The 24,626-nt window shown below is 43.1% G+C and overlaps 11 protein-coding genes across 11 annotated transcripts; 8 read left to right on the top strand and 3 right to left on the bottom strand.

Moving 5' to 3' along the window:
* Nucleotides 1–35: 35 nt before the first annotated feature.
* BEWA_028340 (hypothetical protein) lies at nucleotides 36–3,912 on the top strand (the record flags this gene model as incomplete). Its single annotated transcript, XM_004829594.1, has 3 exons — nucleotides 36–200; nucleotides 272–352; nucleotides 3,500–3,912. The coding sequence occupies exons 1-3, from the start codon at nucleotides 59–61 to the stop codon at nucleotides 3,910–3,912; spliced, it is 636 nt and encodes a 211-aa protein (XP_004829651.1). The 5' UTR covers nucleotides 36–58.
* A 54-nt stretch (nucleotides 3,913–3,966) lies between these two features.
* Nucleotides 3,967–6,913, bottom strand: BEWA_028330 (DNA replication licensing factor MCM3, putative; the record flags this gene model as incomplete). The annotated part of the gene is made up of 2 exons (XM_004829593.1): nucleotides 3,967–6,704; nucleotides 6,856–6,913. 2 exons carry the CDS (start codon nucleotides 6,911–6,913, stop codon nucleotides 3,967–3,969), a joined length of 2,796 nt encoding a protein of 931 aa, XP_004829650.1.
* A 794-nt stretch (nucleotides 6,914–7,707) lies between these two features.
* BEWA_028320 (ubiquitin-conjugating enzyme E2, putative) lies at nucleotides 7,708–8,670 on the top strand (the record flags this gene model as incomplete). Its single annotated transcript, XM_004829592.1, has 2 exons — nucleotides 7,708–7,759; nucleotides 8,261–8,670. 2 exons carry the CDS (start codon nucleotides 7,708–7,710, stop codon nucleotides 8,668–8,670), a joined length of 462 nt encoding a protein of 153 aa, XP_004829649.1.
* Nucleotides 8,671–9,052: 382 nt separating this feature from the next.
* On the top strand, nucleotides 9,053–10,295 carry BEWA_028310 (hypothetical protein; the record flags this gene model as incomplete). Its single annotated transcript, XM_004829591.1, has 2 exons — nucleotides 9,053–9,314; nucleotides 9,703–10,295. The coding sequence occupies 2 exons, from the start codon at nucleotides 9,053–9,055 to the stop codon at nucleotides 10,293–10,295; spliced, it is 855 nt and encodes a 284-aa protein (XP_004829648.1).
* Nucleotides 10,296–10,461: 166 nt separating this feature from the next.
* On the top strand, nucleotides 10,462–11,196 carry BEWA_028300 (hypothetical protein; the record flags this gene model as incomplete). Its single annotated transcript, XM_004829590.1, has 1 exon — nucleotides 10,462–11,196. One exon carries the CDS (start codon nucleotides 10,462–10,464, stop codon nucleotides 11,194–11,196), a length of 735 nt encoding a protein of 244 aa, XP_004829647.1.
* A 1,116-nt stretch (nucleotides 11,197–12,312) lies between these two features.
* BEWA_028290 (hypothetical protein) lies at nucleotides 12,313–14,031 on the bottom strand (the record flags this gene model as incomplete). The annotated part of the gene is made up of 1 exon (XM_004829589.1): nucleotides 12,313–14,031. The coding sequence occupies one exon, from the start codon at nucleotides 14,029–14,031 to the stop codon at nucleotides 12,313–12,315; it is 1,719 nt and encodes a 572-aa protein (XP_004829646.1).
* An 884-nt stretch (nucleotides 14,032–14,915) lies between these two features.
* BEWA_028280 (signal peptide-containing protein) lies at nucleotides 14,916–15,755 on the top strand (the record flags this gene model as incomplete). The annotated part of the gene is made up of 1 exon (XM_004829588.1): nucleotides 14,916–15,755. One exon carries the CDS (start codon nucleotides 14,916–14,918, stop codon nucleotides 15,753–15,755), a length of 840 nt encoding a protein of 279 aa, XP_004829645.1.
* Nucleotides 15,756–16,405: 650 nt separating this feature from the next.
* Nucleotides 16,406–18,052, top strand: BEWA_028270 (signal peptide-containing protein; the record flags this gene model as incomplete). Its single annotated transcript, XM_004829587.1, has 1 exon — nucleotides 16,406–18,052. One exon carries the CDS (start codon nucleotides 16,406–16,408, stop codon nucleotides 18,050–18,052), a length of 1,647 nt encoding a protein of 548 aa, XP_004829644.1.
* A 1,155-nt stretch (nucleotides 18,053–19,207) lies between these two features.
* On the top strand, nucleotides 19,208–20,578 carry BEWA_028260 (signal peptide-containing protein; the record flags this gene model as incomplete). Its single annotated transcript, XM_004829586.1, has 1 exon — nucleotides 19,208–20,578. The coding sequence occupies one exon, from the start codon at nucleotides 19,208–19,210 to the stop codon at nucleotides 20,576–20,578; it is 1,371 nt and encodes a 456-aa protein (XP_004829643.1).
* A 950-nt stretch (nucleotides 20,579–21,528) lies between these two features.
* BEWA_028250 (signal peptide-containing protein) lies at nucleotides 21,529–22,287 on the top strand (the record flags this gene model as incomplete). The annotated part of the gene is made up of 1 exon (XM_004829585.1): nucleotides 21,529–22,287. One exon carries the CDS (start codon nucleotides 21,529–21,531, stop codon nucleotides 22,285–22,287), a length of 759 nt encoding a protein of 252 aa, XP_004829642.1.
* An 820-nt stretch (nucleotides 22,288–23,107) lies between these two features.
* On the bottom strand, nucleotides 23,108–24,550 carry BEWA_028240 (hypothetical protein). The gene has a single exon (XM_004829584.1). It carries the CDS (start codon nucleotides 24,149–24,151, stop codon nucleotides 23,849–23,851), a length of 303 nt encoding a protein of 100 aa, XP_004829641.1. The 5' UTR covers nucleotides 24,152–24,550; the 3' UTR covers nucleotides 23,108–23,848.
* Nucleotides 24,551–24,626: the final 76 nt, after the last annotated feature.

Below are 24,626 nucleotides of genomic sequence, written 5' to 3'. Positions count from 1 at the left end.
GTGCCGTGGCTGGGCTGGTGAGTACAATGGGGAAGCGTCTGTGTAGAGTGGATATAAAATGACGATTTTGCCCCTAATTTTCACGACATGTGTAAATGCCCTCTATTTCAATGTTTTCTACGGGACTGAGCGCTGCTTTTTCGAGACTGTGCCGGAAAACGCCCTCCTGTCCGTCTCCTACGATCTCATCACCGAGGAAGGTAAGTATGCGGTTTCTGTGGGTATTTTCACACTCTCATCACTCTATACCACATATTCACTCTGGGTGTAGGCAAGGACTGCGTGATTCAGATCCTGGACGACCAAAAGAAGCTGCTCTTGACGCACGACTTGAGCCAAAAGAACGACAAGAGTAAGTTTTTCACATACCAGCAGGCATGATGGGACTTTTGGATGTCAATGTGAGCTCTTTGAGCCGGAAAAGTGGACGGATTCGTCATTTTGCTCCAGTGTGTACAGGGGTACCTGGAATGCTCTGTATGGATGAAAGAAGGAGAGGTACCTAGAAGAATGGGTTAGATGGAGAAGAGAGACGTATTGATGGTATGAGGCTCTCTACTCTGGTTTCCAGGCTGCAAGTTTGTAGTCTATGTCGTGGGTTTGTGGTACTGTGTAGTCATGGCTCTGAGAGCGCGGGGCTGCGCTGGCATCCTGCTGGACTATGGACATAAGAGTAGACACTGGTGCCAAGTAATAGCAGCACATTATTCTCCGGATGCTCGAATTCTTCATCTAGACATGAAAAACATGTTGATCCCGCATGGAACAGGGATGATGAATCTCCCATCCAATCATGTCTATAGGCCTAGCTACTCCTCATCATTAATGATCACACGCCATAGAGGACACCTAGAGAATATTAATCTATAAATCCACCAAGCATGTCTAAAATGTACTCTGCTCATTCAATGGGGTCCTCAAGGAATGAATGGATATTCCCTTCTCTATACTCTATACGTCATGGATGAGGAGTAAGGAGGGAAGATGCTCTAGGATATTTAAAATGCCAATGTTGAGGCCTGTGGTTGGATCTGATGCGGTTTTTACCATTGTGCATTGCTACCTTGCTCATCATATGCACAGTCTTCTATTTAACTAGACGAAACTCTGGCATTGGTAAAGCTGAAATTAGTGATGATGTATCTGGAAATGTTCGGGGAAAGTCGTCTGAACAGGGAGATAAAGCACCTTGTAGACAACCCGTGGGGACTAGATCAAATGTCAAGGATCGACGAGACCAACTGAAACGCAATTATCAGGGACCAGAGACTGTACAATCTTCACATTTAGCTCAACAGGCTACACTTGAAGATCCTCTGGTACTTGCCGAAGTTTCTTACTCATCCCCTTTTGATGAAGGATCGATAGGTGGCCATGTAGATGTCCCATCTCCAGAGATACAACCTGAGGAACAATCTTCTAGTGAGTTTCATAAGAACGAACCAGAGTCCAGGGAACCTAAAGAGGAAGCCTCTATAGAAGCTCTTCTGGACCTGCCAGATCATATTCCGGAACATCCTCAAGAGTTTGAAGATGAGGATGAGGACCCAGAACCTAATGACGATGGTTTCTGGGATACTCCTGACGACTACTCTGAAAGGCAAGATGATACCCAAGACGAACCAGATGGACTTGTAATTGATGATGAGGATCCATCTGAAGACCATGAAGACGAAGAAGATCCAGAGGAAGAACTAGGAGAATTTGAAGAGTATGTACCAGAGACTGAAGTAGAAGAGGCAGAGCCAGATGATAAAGTAGACTCTGAACCAGTACTTGAAATCCCTTACACTGAAGTCTCAGTTTATTACTCCAGTAATGACCAACCTGAGAATGGATCAGAAAAGGAGTTTGGAGATTCAGAGTCGACTGGGTATGAATCCAGTGACAATAATTTACCAGAAACTAAAGTAGAAGAGCCAGAAGAACCTACTAAGCCTGAAAAGCCTTTAAGCCCTTTCCTCACCAAGGTCGATGGATCCTTATTCGATGTAGAGGAGGCTGAGGAAGACAATGTTAAGGTTCTCAAACTCCTGACTAGGGACGGAGCTGTTGCCAAGAGGGTGAAGTATGATGAGAAGCAGATATGGTCCGGAGTGAGAAGATTTTCAACATTTCTCTGCTCTTCCGCTATCTTGTATATGGATGGAGACAGGCCCACTCTTGCCGTTATAAAAACAAATGGTTTATGTAATACTGAACCCACAGTCTACAAGTACTATGATGGTACTAAATGGCAGAGTCATGATGCGTATTGGCATAAAAATGAACTTGAGGCTTTAAAGGAGAGGCTCAAGGACCTGCGAGATTCTCCTGAACCTGAGACTCGTGAAGATGCTACTGAAGATTCTGCTTCTATTCCTATTCCTAGTCAAGGACATGAGGAACCTACACCCCTAAATCCTTTCCTGGACAAGATAGATGCCTCCCTATTTAATCTTGAAGAGTCCCTTGAAGATTGTCTACCAGTTCTTAAACTAGATGCTAAAGAGGGTGTTACTGTCAAGAATCTCATGTATGGTAAGGAAGAGGTCTGGAAAGATAAGAAGAAATCTTGTTCCTCCGCTCTCTTATATCTGGATGGAGACCAACCTACTTTGGCTGTTATAAAAACTAAGGGTCTTCTTGGTAAGAAATGCGTTGTCTATAAGTACCATGATGGTAAAGAGTGGCAGAGTAGTAACAAAGATGACCATAAAAATAAGCTGGTGGAGCTAAAGAAGTATAGACCTACTATTCCCGTTACTCTAGATCTTGCCAATCCCGATAGTAAGAGGATTGATGTAAATGTATGTAGTCAATCTGGAATCTTATTTAACGAGTATATTCCAAAAGATTGGTTCCATATATCCTCTGTTATAGATTGTGAGACTGAAATCTGGAAACCAGCTGAAGGAACTAATGAAAAGTCTCTATTAGCTGAGTGTTATGTTAAGGACGGCCTAGAACTTCTTTGCCTGCAAGCCTCCGACAATAGTGGTAATAACAATCTGTCTAAGCATTTTGAGAAACTAGATGGAGAATGGAATGAGATTGATAGGGAAGTGTTTGTTGAGAAGATAAAGGCAATGGTCGAAGGATCCGGAGAGCTTTCATAGGCATTTCAAATCCGAATATACTACTGTACAAATCATTCAACTACTATTTTGCCAGTAATGCAGTAAATTTTGTTCCTAATAAGGGCATTAGTGAGGAGGATTTTAATGACAAGTTTTATAAGGTTGGACCATCTACTCTTCAGCCTAGTTAGTAATGGAAAGATTATTTTTCAGCAGAAAGTCCATTGCATGGACTAGTCATCCATCCTGTGGGTGGATTTATATTTGTTATTAATGCAGTATACTAGACCCAATTGTATTGGGTGAGAAACGCTCTTTGAAAGATGGTGTGGATTTATCCAAAGATGTCCATTCTGGAACTTTCACTCACTCAAGGCTTCCAAATTCCCATCATGTTTTGTTGCATCTTAATTCACACATTTGTTAACATTACTATTCAGAGCGTGTATCGTATGTATCTAACAAGACAAGCGTCTACACAGTGTGTGTGCAGTGTCCCACACATCTCTGGTACCTTTCTCAGATTTGTAAAATATCTCTCTCAATTGAGATAGCCAATGGAAGCAATCTTGGTAACACACCGCAATATGAGCCAGACGTAGAGTCGGCTGCAAAGAGGGAAGAAATTGATAAATTGACAGATGATTTAAGTCACTTTGTTGCATCTGTAATGGCAATTGAGAACCACCAAATTTCTGAAAATCGCACATCCACAAAGCTTTACAAATCATACAAGCGTATGAATCGATGGATCCTCTTGTTTTATGTAGCGGAGATTTTCCTAATTTGCTCCAGCGCTGCAATATCTGTCTTTTACGTCACAAAATTTTTTAAAAGGCAGTGTATACTCTGAGTGTGTGCTCAGACGATGATTTAACTTGTACATTTAAATTGTAAATATTAAGAGCTAGCAGCTATAAATACGATTGTCATCCTCTGAATATACAATGGGTGCATTTTCAGAATTGTGAAGTCCTTGTAAAAGTGCCTTGAAGTCGTTCATTGAAATCTGAGCGTGCTTTTTAAAGGCAATATACAAGTCTGTCAAGTCTACACCATCTCCTGCATCCAAATTCTTTAGGCATGTCAAGAGAGTCACTGTATGCTCGTCCGAAATTTGGCTAGGAAGAGTTGCAGAGTGGAGGGTTGATGGATCCTCTTCGTCTTGATCGAGAGCTGTGCCTCCATAGGGAGTGGTTCCATCTTCATCCATTGGCTCTACATCTTCAATGGCTTGTACATCCTCTAGGGTATGTCCCTGTGGTGTCTCTTCGTACAAGGTCTCGCTTCTTTTGCTTGTCTTTTTGCGGCCTCTAGTCCTCTTCTTTCTTGGGGACTTTGCTGGTCCATAGTCACTATCGTCATCTGGTTCTTCCTCACCAATTTCATCTTCATCTGGAATTGCTTCTCCAAAGAGTGTATGGTTAAGCAGTATTCTTACTGCTTGTACATTTTCCTTCGTTACCCATCTGTTCAACTTGAGCTTGGCATGGGCGGTCGAGAGACGGATAATGGCCTCGAGAGTTCTTGGGGAAACTGTCTGAAGGCATTTTGTTGTCCTGACCTTTTCCCTGAGCTCAATATACAAATTCTTAATCTCCTCCATTGCGGTTTCAGAAATTTCCGGATATGGTTTCCATCCCTTTGTAGCTTCCATCTCCCGGTAGTATACATTCTTGCAATAGTATACATACTTTCTGAGGAAGTCTGAGTCCAGGATATCATACTCCCTTCCTAGGGCATCAATGTATGTCATTTCTGAGCGATTGCGGAAAACATCGTCGACATTACCAGAAAGCCTCATCTTTTTGGGGGTCCTGTGTTCTTCCTGGATTGTCCTTTCACCATTTGTCAACATATTGTAGTGGATGCTCTGGTTCAGGTCTTCATCTCTGGGCTGAATTACACATGAGTTTCCAGTCTTTGTTCTTGCAACTCTAATTGGCTTTGATTTTTGTGTAATGTTTCGCAAAATGGCCTCCGAAATCTTATCATCCTGAACCTCTGTGCTTGCATCTCTGATGATGTAAATCAAATCGAAACGAGACAAGAGTGATTTTTCAAAGTGCAACTGTTGTGTGAGGTCCAAATCATCACTCCAACATCCATAAAGTGGATTTGCAGCAGCCAAAACGGTGCAACGTGCGTTAAGTGTAGTATGTATTCCAGCTTTGGCAACAGTAACTGTTTGTTGTTCCAGTACTTCATGAATTGCGACCCTATCCGACGTAGGCATCTTATCAAATTCGTCAATGCAAACTATACGACGATCACCCATAACCATAGCACCTCCTTCAACACGGCGTTCTCCAGATTCATCCTGAACAACTGCTGCAGTAAGACCTACGCCAGTGGAGCCTCTTCCAGTGGTACTGACCGTATTTGGCATGAGAGCCATCACGTACCTCAAAAGCTGTGACTTACCACAACCTGGATCACCCACCAAAAGCACGTGGATATCTCCCCTAATCCTGTGACCACCGTCTCCTCTTCCACCATCACATTCGCGACCTCCAACAAGTTGTAGGAGAATGCCACGCTTTACAATTTCATGGCCACAAATTGAAGGTGCGATTGAGCGTGTGAGACAAGCCAAAACATCGTCTCTACTTGCGAGAAGATGGAACTTTCTAATATCCTCAGAGGTTATGTGAACAGAAGTTGTTTTATCCTTTACTGCAATGTTGTTGGCAACCAAAAATGGGCGACCAATACCAGTGTTTGTATGATCAGCCTTGCCAGTGGCAGTCCTGTAAATTCCCCAAACACGTACTCTATCACCGCACTTAATGACATTGCACAAATCGTCTTGTACAATTACAGATACGTATCTTGGCATCTGTCCTATGCTGGAGTCTTCTGGAGCCTCTTGGATTACAAATGTTTGGTAATTCCTGTATGTACTAAGACCAATTTCTTGTCTATGTACAACTTCACCAAGAGGATCAACTGGAGGTGGAGCTCCATTGTCCATGATGGTCTTTGTGAAATCTGTCAAGTCATAATGAGGGCGAACGTATACGCTCTTTTCTTTAAGGTTCATGGTGTCATAAAGTGGCTCCCCAACGTAGACGGATTGGGAAAGCTTTGGAGAAACTGTAGAACATTTGTTGACAACTCCTTCAACGGCGATTAATGTGTTTATCATTGAGGATGACAGACCTCTTGGTGTAACATGATGACGACCAAGCCACCCACAAATACCAAGCTTTGGGGATGGAAGGGCGATTTTAGTATCAAATCCCTTCCAAATTTCAGCAATAGCATCTTCAAATGCTTGATATGCTACATATGGGCTCTTCAAAAGCAATTTGGTGAGCGCCTCTTTATCTGCTTTGGCATATAAAATGCTAACGTTTATAACAAGGCGGAGGTGTAGTGGAGGATGAATGTCTCCACCATCCTCTGTAATCCATTGCTTAGAGGTCTGTTCATATAATTCTGCTGTTTTTGTGTAAATTTGCTTGCTTTCAGAGGCAAAGGTTAGGAACCTCTCAACCAGTGCTCTATAACTCTGTTGGTTTGTTAGCAGAGCTTGTCTAGCCTCTTCATACTCTGCAAGGACATCCTGATTTAACTTTGCAAGGCGACGATCTATCGAAAGCTCCGATTGCTTGGTAGACAATGCATTGTAAAGGAATGGGTCTGTATGAATGTGTATTGGTGTGTAGTATGCGAGTATACGCAGTATAGGAGCTAGAGCGACTAACAGGAGCTTAAAGAAGAGTAGGGGTCCACTGATTCAAAGGTACCATGTTGAGTCAGTAGTCTCCCTCTTGTACAGTACCAAAATGACCAGTGAGTCTAATGTACCAGAATGAATCTAGAGTAGACAACACCAGCCACACCCTCATTGTCGCAGGTAACTTCTCTTCCTTATGCTCCCAGAGGTCACTGCAGAGCTCCCTCCAGTCACTCTAGTCCCTCATTCTTCGGGACTCCGTCTAACGACGGTGTTCGCTATTCCATAGCTCACATTATACTCGTTTCACTCGTATACTCCGCATTAAACTTACCAGATTCTTGTGTAAAGTGTGCATCTTGAGACGTTCGTTGTGTTGCTTCCATGGTATGGTTGAGCAGTGAGCTCTGGGTGCTCGAGACGAACCCATCGGTGCCGGAATATTGACTCATCTGTAAATTCCTTGTAATGAGGTGCAAATGTTGTGGCAAAGGGGGAGCAAATGCCAGGAAGACGTTGTCTGGGGAGTACACACAAGGGGCGCCTCTTTTCATTCCATTGGTCTCAGGGTCTGCGATGCCTCCTCTGATGTGTTACATTAGTGCGCCAAATTGCGAATATAGCGGCGCTAGTGTCTATTCCTCTTCCGTCCCTCAGATTGCCGTCCTGCCTGCGCGTTCCCATTACACATTCCACTGTCTTGTGGCCCGCTGCGACGCAACTTACCTTGTTGGTGCGTTTAGAATCCAACCAGATGTCTAGTTTCCAATTTGGACGTCGTTTAGTGGAGAGTAAAGCCAAAAACGACACTATCGGGTGCCCTTATGGGGAGTACACATCCAGGTGTGCCAAACCGAGCCAATATCATAAAATGCTACCCCTGATGTTCATCCAAGTTTAAACGAGGTGTAACAGAGGTTACAATATTTTGGTCTCACTCGGTAGTTTTTGGACTCAAAGAAAAGGATGGCATCCAAAAGGATCATCAAGGAAACCGAAAGCCTCGCAACAGATTCACGTAAGTTTGATGGAAATTTGCAAAATTAGCGGTAGCTATGCCACCCTGAGGTGACTGCTAGTGTAGCGTAGCGGATAGGGCAGTGAATCTGCCGCAAAGTGGATGGAATGTAGGTGAATGAACGTTTTTTGGTGGAATATGATGGTGGTATTCGTTCTGACACCTTTGACTCACTGGTAGTCTCTACGCTGTACAAGAGGGAGACCACTGACTCATAATGGTACCTTTGAATCAGTAGTGTCCATACTCTGTACACTCTCCAGTTCTCTATTCGATACGCTCATTCTAGAGACTTCCTACGGTCGTCCAGTACTCCTTCTGGACTCCATCCCTGCCATCTAAAGATTCTCCGACGTCGGTAGGTCATTCTTCCTTCCGTTTCACTCCAGTGATGACCTTAATCCTACTAGACAGAAGAGCTCCTTACAGTCGGATATTCGCTACGCTCATGCTTCGCATACTCGTTTCACTCGTATCTTCACATTTAACAAAAACATGTAGCACCGGGGATAAAGGCTGAGTTATATCCTGGGAATGATCGTCATTTCAAGATTCACATGAGAGGTCCGGATGGTACTCCTTACGAGGGTGGAGTTTACCTTTTGGAACTCTTTTTGCCGGAGCAGTACCCGATGGAACCACCAAAGGTGCGGTTTCTGACAAGTATTTATCATCCAAACATTGATAAAATTGGAAGAATCTGTTTGGATATTCTAAAGGATAAATGGAGTCCTGCTCTACAAATCAGGACTGTTTTACTAAGTATACAAGCTCTACTTTCCGCTCCAGAACCGGACGATCCCCTTGATGCAAACGTTGCAAACCATTTTAAAGTCGATCGCAGTGGAGCTGAAGCTCTGGCTAGAGAGTGGAACAAGACTTTCGCGTCGTGTAATGTTATAGATAAGTAGCTTTCATTTTTAGTTTATCTATATTAGGCGGCTATATGTACCGATGGACTCTAACCTGTTGTCTACGAGTATCGAGTAATGACTGTCTCCATGTGAGAAGCGAGTTTCCCTAACCCGTGTCTGGACTGGGTCGTCCATCGATGTTTGACCGCATTATTTTATGGTCTTTAAGCTTGCGCATAACCTTGGTTGCTCATAAATCACTGTCGAAACCAAACTCTTTATGAGGCTATCCCCTCCAAATACCGAGATCCATTCTCACCACACAACCTCAATGTTTTATAAAGGTGGTGCATGCATTATAAATTTACGCGTTATCCGCACCAACATAATTCGGATGTATCAAGACATTAAAGGTACGCAATTTATTTTATTTTCATAAATGTCGCAGGGTAAGACGTCCATGATCTGCGGGAAAATGATGGTCTTCATGACTCATTTATTGCTATTATTGGGAGTCTTACGAATAGACAGGGTTTATAGTATACTCCAGAAAGAAAAGGTTCCAATAGATATAAATTTGTCTGGGCAACGACCAGCAAGAATTACAACTATCCCGTCTGCAAAATTTTTTGGTGGCATTAATTATATCATTCAACACAGTCGTAGGCATACACATATTCTAGGGGCTGTCTATGATAAAGGTTTGTTCATTTATATCGGTTCCCTGTAGAATATTGTGAGTAGATTATAGATTTGGAGTGAGTGGTCTATAGATGATACTCGTTCTGACACCTCATCAATGTTCTCTACTCGATCCTCCACATTAGTGCTAGTCTAGATTCATCCTGGCACATTAGATTCACTGGTCATCTTTGTACTGTACAAGAGGGAGGAGCTTGAATCAGTAGTGTACATAAGAAAAAGAGTAGGATCAGGAGTCAACAAAAGAGTGTCTTAAGGATCATCTTGGATCCTTCAGAGGTCTAAACATTCATTCCTGCATATCTCTGTCATACTCTACTCATTCATTCCCGTTCTTACTCTTGTTTATTCAATAGCATAAATTCATCATAAACACACAATTTACAGAAGAGCTAATAATTGAGGGGTCTCCGATGAGTGTTAGTCGATATGTTCTTCATGTAATAAGAGAAGACGATAGCAGATATCTCAGAATCATTACAAGAAACAGGTCAACTGGAGCGCATGTTAGTACAGTCAACGAATATGTAAAGGGCCATGGAGATTCGGGATATAGAAGACTCAATCGAATACCAATGGATATAGACCTGCTTTCTCAAGAAAGTAGTCAATATATATGTGTGGACTTCGTAACAGACTGGAAGACTATAGACGGGAACATAGAAAGTTTGAGGGATTTGGACGGCATCCCGGAAAACCTGGAACTCATACCCATGAGGTACCGTATCCAAAAGGAGGTACAGGACGACTTTGTACTTGGCAGGGTGAAATATGGCCAATATCTCGTGGAGGATTTAACTGAAGGGCTGATAAGTAAGGAGATCATTTGGGAAGGTGGAATAGAGCATCCTCGTATAATGACCATTTCACGATACACAAACTGGAGCGAAGTCGTTATAAACTATAGGTTTATAAGCGGGGAATTTGACAAGTTTTACGTCAGAGATAGCAAAAGGACGTTTATAGACCTGCGAGGGTAACTGAATGAATGAGGAGGAGTAGCCAAGTTTCCTGCAGACTGGCTCTACCTAAATGGTTTCTTAGAGTGGTTTAAAGAGACCATTTTGGTAAGTGTCTCGTTTAAATGCTCAAGTTCTGTGAAGAGTGAATATTTTGCCCAATGGACAACTTGGAGGGGTGACAAATATGGCCCTGCATGCAGGGGTTGTCCTCACTCTTGTAAAGTACTGTGGACATTTTTGGACTTGGAAGTCTTCTATTATCCCATACAATCGCGTTCTCTACGCTCAAGACTTATGCCATCGGCAGCACATTGCCCTCTGTACTCCTCTGTCCTTCATTCTCGCCATTTTTTCAGAGATGCCCTCACCATTTAATCTTCCGAGAAGGAATGCAAACATGAGACTCTACATTCTATTACCCATTCTTGCCGCCATTAAACTCTGCAGTGCCGGCTGGCCCCGGTGTTTGAGGTGTTGCTCTGGAGGAGACGCTGAAGAAGGTATAGAAATAATCAACGAGCAAGTTGGTGGACAAGTGAAAGAAGAGGAATACTCCCTCAATTTGATGAGTCCAAATGATGATAAAGTAAACGTCAGGGTGTTGAACAATGACGGGGTTACATGCAAGGAGTACACTCCCAGGGAAGAGTGTAAAATCGTAGCCATCAAGCATGACGATAAGGAGCTTTGGAAGGCAAAGAAGAAGCAGGAATGCATGATCGCACTCTTGTTGGTCCAAGGAGAGGTCAAGCTGCTCTATGTAAACATCAACAACTCTGGGAAATCAGAAGTAGCCACGTTTGAACAAGTGGAAGGGTCGTGGACCAAGATCACAAAGAGAGATTTTATCAACAAATACATGCGAATGAGATTGGCATCCCTATCTATGAAGGCCGGATCAAAGAAATCGGCCGAGTAGATGATGATTCTGCAAGTTTGTATAAAGGTAAATTGTGGTTTTTAAAATGTGAAATATCCTGTGTAAATACAAAGTACATTTCATCATAAAGACGGGTAAATGCAGGAATGTAATTGTGAAAAAAAAGTAAATTAGCCTATTTCTACTTCTGGTGGTACTACAGCTTATAGAGAATCTAAACTTATCGACTTACATGATATTAACACCTTAAACAGATCGAATAGTACATTTACATGAAGATAGTTAGAGTCCATAAACTTGATGGATGGTAGGTAGTCAATCCCTGAAGTTACTTTGCCATATAGTTGGCCAAGGGTTATATTTGCAAATGCATTACAGGATAGTGGAATGGGTATGTGCAAGAGTATTCCAGCATACAATTATGGGTCCTCAAACAGGAAAATTACCGATCATATAATTACATAATTTAGTCTCGGAAGACCATTGAAATGTGTATGTATAGAGTAGTTGTAATTTGACCCATTTTGGGATGAAAGTTGAACGACCTTGGAGCAACTGGGACAATTATAACTGGTACCATCACTCTTCTCTGTAAGATTTATAACGTGAGCTTCGTTCCTTGTGCAGTTCTGCCTGTTAAACTCCTCCCTGAGTTTATCAGCAGTTATGTCTCTTTGCTGGTTCCAATTACCACCACCTGGATCAGTGTAATAAACCGAGGAGTCTCCATTTCCAAGTTGAATGAGGAGAGGATGGCTGAAAGTGATATCTTCTGACCAGTAGTAGACTGAGACACTTGGATATTTTGAAAGATTGTTAGGGACTAGAGTTTGAGAAATGCCATTATGTAAAATACTCCCTATTTTATACCCTCCTTCAAGGCTATGAGTAATCTTCCTGTAAGTCCCTTCTGGGTCAGGGTACCAGTCATCCGTCAGATTAACTCTTCCATCATCACTATCGTAATAGTATCCATTCTCATCTGTTTCAACTCCTTTACTTCCACGTCCTCCATCTTTACTAACATCTATACCATGCTGGTTCCCCTCTATCCTCCCCTCATTCTTCCATAGTAGTAACCCATTAATGCCTCAACTGGTGTGAGCAAAGAGATGGTGAGGATGGAAGGAATGAGCTCCAAGAGTCTATGCATACTCAATATGGTACATTCTTTAAACACTCTATAGGATAACCGTATCTAACCCAAGGGTCTCCTTTATAGCGATTATAGAGTTTGAATCCCGCAAAACAAGCTAAGGCAGAAGTAACAAGAATGCCCGTAGTTACAGAGACAATAATGTTAGTAGAGTCGTCAGTTAGACTAGCTGAAACGGCTTTAAGAGTATCAGTAAGAGAGGTTCCACCATGATTAGGATCATCTTGAGCTTCTTTAGCAGTTTCTCCAGGAGTAGTATGAGCAGGTGGAGAAGTGGTATTACATGGTTTATACACTGAATGCCCAAACTCATTTAGTACCTTAACAAGTTGTTCAAAATTTCCGTCAGTACAGTCTTTGATATTACTTAATTTATCTGGTGTTATGCCTTGGAGAACATCAGGGACTTGTGTCCAAACATGACTACTCTTATTCTGTCTCTTGTACCATTTACTAACTTCCTGAGTTTCACCTGCGATATATATCAACACTGGAGTGTCGTATTTACAGTAGAACACAGAAACGCTCTTCACACCATCTATTGGTAAATATGACCCAGTTAATTTTATATTTTTCCTTTCACTGCCATCCTTATAATAGATGGCAGCTATTTTCTGTCCTTGAACGGAATGTTTATAGTAGTAAATGGAACCTGAGGCGTTATGACCCGGAGCTTTACAGAAAACTTTCTTTCGCTTAACAGTGACCCTCTTTTCAGTACCACTATGGTAACGACAACAGTAGCCTTTTCCATTGGGACGTTTCTTAGCGTGATTCGTAGAATTACTTTTGGTGAGATTCAGAGCAACTGCACTGTAATGTTTACAGTTAATGTTGTCAAGTTCCTTGGAAAGACGTTCGGTAGGTTGATTGAGAACATTATAAAATCCAGAAGGGTCATAAACTCTTCCCCATCCATCCTTGTGTGTGCTATAAAACCATTCTGAACCTCCAGTTTTTTGCATAAACTGTAACATTAGGGGAACGCTGGCACCTGCGCTCTCTGAGTATGAGAATAATCTAACCATAGAAACTGGACCTGGAGGAGGAATAATTCCACTAGTATCTACTCCATTATAGGTTACTCTGGAAATTCTGGTTCTGGTCCCACGAACTTCATATTCCTTAACAATGTAGTTAGTACCAGTAAGGGGTTTTGGACCACCTCCTCCAACAGGCTCTGCTTTTATATCCTTTGAAAAATCAGACTCAGATTTAAAAGGTGTTGTAGGATCATTAAGATTAAGAAAGAGGAGATTATTTATACCGAGGTTTCTTTCATTTAACAAATCTTGTAGGGATATGTTATTAGGGTTGTCATAGTATTTCCAGATCTTCGAATCATGCCCTACTAATTCTCCTTCCTTATACCTTTTGTAATATCTTGGTATGGGATTGTTCTTCTCAGTAATTTTTAAAAGAAGAGGAGTCTCACAATACTCATGCTCATTTCCACCCCAGTAATATACGGATACACTCTCAACATCCTTGACCGGTCCACCATCTATACTCTGATTACCACCTATATCTTTCTTAAGGATGAACGTCTGTCCTTCATGGATGAAATGAGTAAGAGCGAAAAACCCGATGGCACTATCAGGGCTAACATCTTTTCTGGGACTAATGCTGTCAATCTTAGTGCAATTACATTGTGTACCTTCATCTCCACTACAGTGTATATCTAGCTCCAGCGTAAGCCCATCGCCATCTCCACTCATCCTCCATTATAAGAAGAGGTATAACCAAAGGCTTAAACCAGTATCATTTTAGACAACCATTCATTCATCCTCCCTCTTACAAGTAACTTACCGTCAGAGATTATCCACAGAACAATATGAGCAAATATCGATACAGTCTTAAGTAGTACAATCAACACTCACGTCAGTCGATACAACCTCAATATCTATTCACTCTCCATAAAATTCCACCGAGTCCATGACTGTATCAATGGACCATATGGCCAGACAGTGCTACATGCAGGTTTGGTGGAGGTCACTAGAGAGAACCCATTGGTATAGGGGAGGATGAGTAGATAGGAGATACAGTAAAGGTCTCTAAGTAGCAAAATACATCTCTCAAAAGGCTACTTTTTAATGGGCATTCCGGTCATGAAAGCAAAGGAAGAATGAGATAGTGTAGACAGTCAGTTCAGGAGATATTGCTACAACAATTTCATTTGTAGACCTTTTTACTCACTCCAGCTTCCATTCGCATTTATCCATACTCCATGGCTTATCTCGCTCACAACTCCTTATCCAGATGTCTAGAGTAACGATGTTTGGGCCTCTAAGCCCCCATTAATCTTTAGGGAAATAAGAACGGGACCTCACTATCCCAGAGATTATCCGCATGGTAAACTTCATTCAAAAATCCGGACACTTACTGCCATCGCTACATGCAGCTCCTTTGGCTACTCACCTCAGAATTGGTAATTACAATATAAATACTACGCACAAGTTACACCCGTTTGATTGGACAAACTAAGCTGTTTTATGAGTAGATTATCTAGCACTAATTAAGCCGTCATAGGCTGTAGATCATTATACGTTACCCCTGGAGACCTTACAGTTCGGACTTTTGGAAGGAGATAGAGGAACTCAAGATGAGAAGTTTCACAAGACTCATCCTATTTGCCTCGCTATGTACTGGCGCTTTGGGAGCTCCGGTAAAACCTGAGAAGATTCTTGTGAATCTTGACATTTCCAAGGACGTGCCAGACCAGATGGAATATCGTTCGCCCAGGTGGGATAAGGACTATGCATTATACCAAATTAAGCAATACCTCAAGGGGATCTACATCATTGGTAGAGTGAGTGACGGGGAACACATTATAATGGAGGGGGATTCTACATGCGTTGACAAATACGTCGATATTATAGACCGATACAATGTCTACTTGGTGAGGATTCTGAGTAAGTATGCGAATGGGAACGAATATTCTTGTCGCATTGACGAGTTTAGAAGGACGAGAGGAGACCCAAAATATGTGCAACATTACAGAACACCCGTAAAATTGGACGTTGTAAAGGAGGAAAGGGATGCTATCATCAAACTGAGGTCCACAATGGAACCAGTTATAGATAGAAAGCCATTGCATTCAGAGACTGATGGACGAAATGGGAAACCTTTACGCATAACATACGCTGTGGACGAAGACCTTAAGGATCAATTTGTCTTTGGGACGATATACTTTGACGGAAAACTTATAGTCGAGGAAGAGCGCAGTCTGCTAAACAGAGAAGTTGTTTGGGATAGAAGCGCTGAAAACGTCACAATAGACGTTTTATCCTGGTATAACAATGGGATTAAAGTCAATGCACGGTACGTGCTTGAAGCTGGCAAAGGGTTCAATCTCGCATCTGAGGAAAGGACTTTTATATGGGCTTATTATCTCCATGGATGTGAAACTGAGGGGAGTATTGTCTATACATATGATTCGTAGAAAGGTATACTGGTAGGGTTATAGAGGAGTCTCTACTACCTACCAAGGGTATGGGAAAACATGCTGCATTCTTGTACTGAAGTCGACTATGCATGCATGACCAGTACTGCAGAAACATCCGTGCCGATTTAATGTAGTTTGTTCTCGTACGTCTACATGGTAGCTATTTGTGATGGCTTTGTATGGATGTCTAGAGAGTAGGAATGGGAAAGTTGTGCAGCTATGAATGATGTAGAATGGAGAGCTATGGAGGGATTTGGTAAGTAAAGCGTGACACCATATGCTCAAAGGAAGAAGAGCTGAGAATGAACCTTCTGTACGGAAAACGGAAAGTTTGCATCTATGGAGAACATTTTGTACCCATAAACATATCACCAGTTTTATCTCTTCAACTATGGGAGTCATTGTGGAAACAAAATAGGCTATTCACGGGTCTACCGAATAGGTTTATACCATTCACAGTTCTCGTGTGACCCTCTCCATGTGCCAGTAGTTTACACAAAATTAGTGCTACTACGGAGTAAAAAAGGTAATGCGTAAGTCTAAAATTGCTCTCTATACAGCTTCTTCCTTATCATCACTTCCTTCTTCACCCCATCCACCAGGAAGAGTAACACACCTGTATGATTTCAATTTAAACTGTTGCAAAGATGAGATTCCTTTCTGTCTTCTCTGTATTGTTCCTAGTGAGACTGTCTAGCTGTGATGAGGTTGTCTTTGACCTCTCTTCTCCTGATCCTTCATTGGCCAGAGACTATGAAAGCACTGTGGATGGAGTAGTTCACCACTCATTCTTCCCCAAGGGACAACTATTCAGCAAGGTAGTAGATGGTGGAGTCACTCTCTGGGAAGCTGAAGGAGAAGAGAGATGTGATGTACTATTCACAAGTGTTTGTGATAGAACAAGAGCTGTTCTCCATGTATGGGTTAAGGGTCTTCCATCCAAGACATTGCATTATGAGAATGTAAGTGGAGAATGGAAGCTGGTAACTGTAAGAGTTAAAGGTCTTCCGGAGTTAGAGGAGCCAGTCTCTCCAAAGGAACATACAGCTGAACTTAACTTTGCTAGCCTCGGATGTCCATTGCAAGGATTCTCAGGTTCAGAAGCTCATGTAGAGAATCCCAAGCTTGTCGCTGAGGATGTGGAACCTCAAGATGATAAAGATTTACTAGAGGCTCCTGCAGAAGAACCTGAGAATCTACCAGATGCTATAGTTGAGGAAGCGCCTGAAGTTAATGTAGAAGAGCTAGGAGAAGTTGAGGCTTTACCAGAGACCAAAGTAGAAGAACCTGAGACTCCCGTAGAATATTTTAGTGAATTACAATCTGAGGTTTTACCAGAGGTTCCAGTCGAGCCTACTATAGAACCAGAAGTATCCATCCCTGAAGAATCTAATAATGATGAAGAAGACCCTAGAGTGGCTCCTGCAGAATCCTCCCCTTCACCAGGAGATAGTGAGAAAGAATCTGAAGATGTCCAGCCTGAAGAGAATGAGTTGAGGTCCAATGAGGTAAAGGAGAGTGAATCTGTGCCAACTCATACCGAGGAAGTATCTCCTAAATCTGAAGAACCCGTAAGTCATTTCCTGGATAAGGTACATGAGTCACTCTTTAACGTCGAGAATGGAGAAGAGAATGGTCTTAATCTCATAAAGTTGACCGCTAAGGAAGGTGTTAAAGCTGATAGACTTACCTTTGATGGTCAGACAGTTTGGGAAGATAAGAAGAAATTCTGTTCTTCTGCCGTCTTGTATCTCGATGGAGACCAGCCTACTCTTGCAGTACTTGTTACCAGGGATAAGAATAATAAGGTTAAAAAGGTCTGCAAGCACCATGATGGTAATAAATGGAAGAATGGTAATGAGAATAAACATAAGAAGAAGCTCAAGGAACTGCGAGATACTGCTAAACCAAAAGACGCTCCAGAAGCGACCAAAAAGGAGCAGGAAGTTTCACAAGGACAAGCACAGGCTAATCCTGATAAACCTGTCGACAAAGATACCCTGGACATTTCAAAGAAGGACAACTCAGTTGGTAAATATAATAAAACTGTTGCTGATGATAAGATAAGTTTGCACACGTTTGATATTGATAAGGCCACTGTAACCAAAGTAGTGGACGGTAAAGATGTCATCTGGGAAGCTCCTGCAGGCACTGATCACAAGTGTACATGGGCAGAGCTTGGCGTTTTTGGAGATAAAGAAACTTTAGGATTAGAAATTAAAATGGATAAGGTAATAGAAATAAACTTCAGGAAGATAGATGGTAAATGGCAAAGGGTTCAAGTTTCTAAATAATGACTCCTCATGAATACTCTAGGATGTTATGGTGATAAAGGTCATCATTGATGTATTAGTCTCTCTTTTAGAGCGTATTTATTGGATGCCCCTTAGGAATTTATGGACTACCAATAATGCAGTTCCATAATTCAATATATTGTTCACACTCCATTAGAGTGTGCATGTTTAACTAATGGTAGTATCCTTGCATGCATATTCCTTCTTCTTCCAGGGGTATGGTACACCATCCATTATTAATTCATGGACGGATGACAGAGATATGCAGGAATGAATGTTTAGACCTCTGAAGGATCCATGATGATCCTTAAGACACTCTTTTGTTGACTCATGATCCTACTCTTGTTCCTCTGTACACTAGTGCTCCAGAAGTCTACTAATGAGTCAGTAGTCTCCCTCTTCCATAGTACCAAGACTACCAGTGAATCTAATGTGCCAGGATGAATCTAGACTAGCACTAATGTGGAGGAACGAGTATACTACAAGTATGCTCTAATTACGGAAAGCGAATAAAAACACCATGAGCATTGCAACACAATACTCCATGGCACAAGCTCAAACACAATTCCAACCAGTTCACACTACACAATTGAGAGATTTAAAGCGATTTTCGCTACATCTTCCACCGCAAAACGTAGACAAGACACATGGCATATAGTTCATGAAATACCGCGACTAGAGAGTAGAAATTTAAACCACAGACTGTAAAGATTACGATACATGACGTGCTCCACAAATTGAGTCGAGGGGCGCCGAAATTTAGGCCAAAAAGTTCTCGAGTGAGAAGAGCAAATGTGCAGGGCATTCGTGCGGATGGAAGGCATTTTGCCCGGCCATCCTCAACATACAGTAGGCAGTAAGAGCAAAGAATATGCAGACGGTGTCAAAAGTGCAAAATGGAGGAAATGACAGACGACTGGGAGCTCCGGCGGCTGGGCTTCCGTGGGCCTTGGCTCGGAAAATTCCTCGGGGAATTTTCCTCTGAATAGCCTTACATTTCCCACAAATTCCACACATTTTGCTCTTTAGTCAAAATTTTTGCGTTTGGTGGCCAAATGACGACAATTTTCCGGGAATGGACTCCGAGGCACCCCAGATGTCTGTGAAGGTGTCACTCTCCCCTTCATTCACAACGAGACCCTAAATGACAGGAAGATGAAGACGTTCGCTTTGTTTTACCTGGTCTTCCTGTCCAGACTTTGCAGTTGCACAGGTTCCGATGAATTTACTCTAGACAACTTTGTATATCGCATAATCGACGCGAGGATATTCAGAGTGACGAAGGGGTCACATGGCTATGTTCCTGTCTTTGTATGTATGCCAAAAAAGGGTGTGGCTGCCAAAGTAGTGACATTTGCCGGTGAAGTCGTATGGAAGTCTCAGGACGCTGTCTGTTTGGCTGCTTTGGTATACTTTGACGGAATGGTGCCGGTGTTGACCATATTGGACATTGAAGGAAGAGATAAGAGGGAGACCCTTTTCCTCTATAGAGACCATTTTCGGTGGGTACGCGATCGATTGGCGTTTCGGAGAAAGTTGGACAGGTTGAGTAGAAAGGCGAGAGCGATACATCTAAGGAACAAAATTGCCTTGGAAATTGAGAGAAAAGTGGCAGCCTATAGAATGGCCAGGCTTAGGGAGGAGGCGGAAAGGAGAGGTGAGGTAGTTTATGAGGAGTGCGAATGTCAACGTCGCAAACGGTTAGACATGGCCGCTGGTCACTCGGATGGTATACATTCAACTGGTATGGGTACTCCAAGAAGTATGAGATCCCTATACTTTCCTCTTCCAAAAGCCGCCTCTGTCAACATTGCAGAACCCAGCAGATTTTTTTGCAGGTTCTTTGACTACTACTATGACGATGTGCAAACCAGACTTGTGATTCCAGACTATGGAGTGTCTATCAAGAGGTTGACAACCTCAAAAGGCGTCATTTGGTCTGGAGAGGGAAATGAGAGGCTCATTTATGCAGCCATTCACCTGAGAAACAAGGCACCAGCGCTCGCCCAAATCTCATTGGAATATTATGATGATTCATTGTTAAGGAGAACAACGTTTGCCGCATCGAGAACACCAAATGGTTGGGAACATACAGGGGATTTTAATGCAGAATTTGCAAGGTTGAGGGTAAACGTAGACTCGTTCTTCCCGTCAGTTGTCGACCTTTCCATTGGTTCAACCAGTCAATGTGAAGTATTTGAAACGATACTAGATGGCATTCCGACTATGTTTCATTACCCAAAGCACGGCTTCCACGCCAAAATGGTCCGCTATGGACCCATCTACCTTTGGGGTTGGGAGCCCAGCCGTACGGCAAGAGGACCAAGGGATCAACGCGTTATAATGGCAAGGACATATTTGAGAAACGGCATGTGCTTCCTAGTAAAGTTGGCAATACGTGATTCCAACGAGGTTGGGAGGTCCATAAACTACGTTTTGGAGTATGGGAGGTTTGTTGCTCTGGACGACAGAGAGGCTGAAGTGGCCAGACAGGCCCTCAAGGCATTTGTAAGGGTCGCTTATTAGAGGCTATGAATTTTAAAGTTTTTGTAGTAGCGAGCGCAGTTGCGCGTTTAGAATGCAGTATGTCCTCCATGAAACGAATGGAGATGAAATTTTAAGTCGCAAAGTACATGGTATATTGGTTTCTCTGCATGTTTATGGGTCATACGCGTTTCTATGGCCAATACTTCCCTTATTGGCACCGCCAAAGGTGCGCATGCAAGGCGTAGGTAAGTCAAATGGTGAATAGAGGCTTGAGCTCTCACGTCGCTTCAGTTCCTTATACCGGAGTGATTCGTAACTAGTGGAGTCTGGAGAGTCTTTAAACTATATACAGACATCTGTAACCGGCCATTACGTGTGATTATGCTGTGAATTGTCTTGTAGCGACAACAGTTTTGCTCCCGGGGGTTTTTGGCCTTTTTAGCACATATCTGGTCATATTTCACACTATTTACCATACATATCCATCATAATGGAGAATTTATGGCAGAATATCGAGAGTTTCCAACGATTTGACGTCACTCTGGCCTCCTTCAGCTTTTGGGTCCAAAATCGCCACAAATGGCTGAATCTCGGTGCAACACGAATGTTTCTAATGGGAATTCATACAAATATCCCGTAAATTGGTGGGAAAGAGACGCATGTCGGTGATTGTAGCACCCAATAGCATATGGGCCCCGAATTGCGGTGTTTCGGGCACACATTGTACTGTCGTTTTGTAAATCTGTGGGTTATCATTTTAACTCGTGGAATCCAGCGTAATTGCCTCTCAAATCACTTCGTAGTAGGATTTAGCGGACCTTCTTGCCTCAGGTACACACCTTGCCCTTTTCTCGGTTATACTCACGATTCTCGCGCTTGACACTCACTCAATCTGTTCTTGAGAATACAGACTCTTCCATACCATCCTGTTCAGGACGTGGACCCCGTGCATGCACAGCGTTTTGGCGGACGGATAGGGAGCCTACAAGATGAGGATTCTGGTGCTGTTCTGGGTTGTTTCTCTGGTAAGACTCTGCCATAGCCTAAAGCTGACGAGCCCCTTAAAGAAGGTGGGCATTAGCTTCGACTTGGAGAGCCCGGACATCAACAAGGTCTTTGCCAGCATCTCGAGGGACGCAGGTCTGGATGTGGTCAAACACTTGCCAAAGCCACACGTGCAAATCACAAAAGTCATCCGCGGGGGTAGCACAGTATGGACCGCCAGACAGGGCGAGAGCTGCACGGCCATAACTGTGCCTTCGCTCTACTCGGATACGCATGTCAGTCTGATGTGCAGCCTCGGGAATCTCGTCTACACGAGGCGTTACAGAAGGGCTCATACCGGGTGGAAGCAGGTTTCGGAGGGAGACTTTGTCAAGAGCGTAAATGACCTCAGCAAGAAGCTCAAGTTTGTGCCACAGATGCTGGACATTTCGCTAATTGACCCCAAGAAAACTGAGGTCTATGAAGACGCCGCAGATGGAGTTCTTCACAAGTCCTACTTTCCAAAACACGGCAACTTTAACAGAGTCTCGGATGGTCAGAACGTCGTCTGGTATGGAGACCAAAAGGACGTTTGCACGGCGGTATATTCCGGGACCAAAGACGGGGTCTTGCTGGTCACAATTCACCTGAGTGAGCAAGGCGGTACCGAACTCAAACATTACATGAGGAGAGAGAACGAGTGGTTTTCAGTCCCTCACGGAGACTTCAACCAGGAAAACATGATTAGAGCAAAGTATTTCTAGTGGAGCAATGGTGATACACAGGCAGCAATATCTGCACTGACTTACGCAAGAGCAGAATGAAGAATTCCCAATGCGGAATGATCGATACACCGAGGGAATTAAAACCTACATTACAAACATTGTTTGTCAGTTGTACTGAACGTGGGCTATTTTAAATGTAATAAAAGTAACACAAAAGCCTGTCAATGAACAGTTTTAAGATTTTTAATTTTTTATATTCAAGTAATTATTTTTGTGGATTCATCCTGGTACACTTGACTCAGCGATCATCTTTGTACTGTACAAGAGGGAGGAGCTTGAATCAGCATGGTACTCTTGAATCAGCAGTGGATCACTATCCTTCCTGACAGTTGCTCACCCTACCTATAGTCATATCGTCATCACTATTCCATTCGTTAAACTCATTCCATAGTAGTAATCCCTCATCCATTATTCTTCTATAGACTCCCTTTGGTCGTCCTCCTAGCTTCAATAGTAGAATGAGAGTCTAAGGACTCTACTGAGCAGTGTGAATACACAGGCTCATATACTAAAGTACACTCACAAGACTCCTCTACTCACTAGGCTAATAGAATCTCCATCAATCTTCTTTAAGCTCCCGTTGGTCGCCCATTCGTTACACTCATTCCATAGTGATATACTACCTAGTCTCTGACGTCGGTGGGTCACCTGCTTTGGTCTATAGACCTACGCAGTGATAATCCTACTAGACAGAAGAGCTCCTGCTAGTCGCTCATGCTTCGCATACTCGTTTCACTCGTATACATCACATACATTACCTAAAACATAAAAAGGTTAAAACCAGTTTGAGGACAACAAAAGGACGCATGTCGCTTGACAAGGTCAAAGTCTTCAGTCCAGGTGTTGCCAGGGGTGGAATATACATGTCAAGACTCCAAGCCGGTACCAATTGTTATAGACTTTGGGATAACGCCACAAAGTAACAAGCCCTCACTTATTCCCGCTATAGTCCATACGACCCTTGGTACGAAGCTCATCCTTTTGCAACTTCAACTGAGAAGGCTATGAATAACTCAAGCCCCAAGCCCAGCCTAGGCAAAGAGCCTTTAGACAGATGTACTCACAATCATGAGAATGGCCCTGCAGTTTACTCTTGTAACAAGAGAGGGCATCAGCAAAACGACTGCCAAATACCTGCAATAGTGCATTTTGATAGCGTATATACTTGTGCCAAATCATGCATGCATATGGTTGATTCATGCTCTTTCCCACTCGACGTTAGTCACCCTATTCACGGGCCAGTGATCATAGGATGCCCATCACCAAGGAGATTACATAAATTGTAAGTGCAAGTCAGAGCCCACAGCCATACAATTTATATAATCTGACCGAGCTAAATTGCTAGGATGACCCCACTACAACTTGTGGGACAGCTGTGCTGTTGGCTGCATGTCTGGCCAGACTTGTGAGGTGTGGAGATGGTAGCACTAAAGGAGCTCAGTCTAGTCCAGTCCCTCAATTAGCTAAGCAGGTTAATACTAATCCCGTTACTCTTGATATTGCCAGTCCCGATGAAGACAAGTGCAGCTCCTTCTACTACTCATTTACCAGTAGTGCTGTTCGACTCATTGTCCCAAAGAAGGGTGTTGCTCTTGCAAAGATTCTTAAAGGTAGTGAGACAGTATGGACTCTCTCCATTTGCCCAAGGAGTTGCCTCTTCCTTGGCAGTCCCACATTCTTCTTCCCACTCTTTTAGGAATCTTCCAAGAAGATCTCGAGACAGACTGTTGTAGCACTTTGCATAGTGGAAAACCTGAGACCGTGACGTACTCGATCTGCTTCTGGCGTCTCTATTCGCGGGACCTGATTCAGACATCTTCATAGGGGACACTGATCTGGCCATCTTGTGCACACATCCCACACTTTATCATTCGAGCGTGATAGGAAACCTTTGGGGAGTCTCATTCCAGGGAAGATGCCCAGGAACTGCCAATTGGAGTGCCCCCGGATGCCTGGAGTACATGGGCCTTTAAGCCCGGAGACGCTATGGTCTCCCGCCCTTCAGGGGCGTCTCTAGCTCATTCTTCCGAGTACTTCAACATCCTTCCTTATCATCAGCATGAAGCATTCTCTTCTGGCATGACTTGACAACTTTATTCCTCTTGTTATTCTGGGCACCACCTCATTCCCCTGACGGCTTGGTCGTGAGATATTTTGGGCCAATTTGCCACTTGTCCCTCGGGTGAGGGTTCTTCCTCCATGTCTGAGCCTCCAGAACCTTCAGAAGACGGCGTTTAGCTGGAGATAACAAAGGCGTACTCCCCCATATATTATGCCACTTACTCGATGTCGGAGGTGACTGGCCACTTGGCATGATG

The sequence above is a fragment of the Theileria equi genome, chromosome 1 (genome assembly GCF_000342415.1).
Source record: "Theileria equi strain WA chromosome 1, complete sequence".
Taxonomy (NCBI): domain Eukaryota; phylum Apicomplexa; class Aconoidasida; order Piroplasmida; family Theileriidae; genus Theileria; species Theileria equi.
The sequence above is the reverse complement of the archived record's forward strand: the minus strand, read 5'-3'. Positions and strand labels throughout refer to the sequence as shown.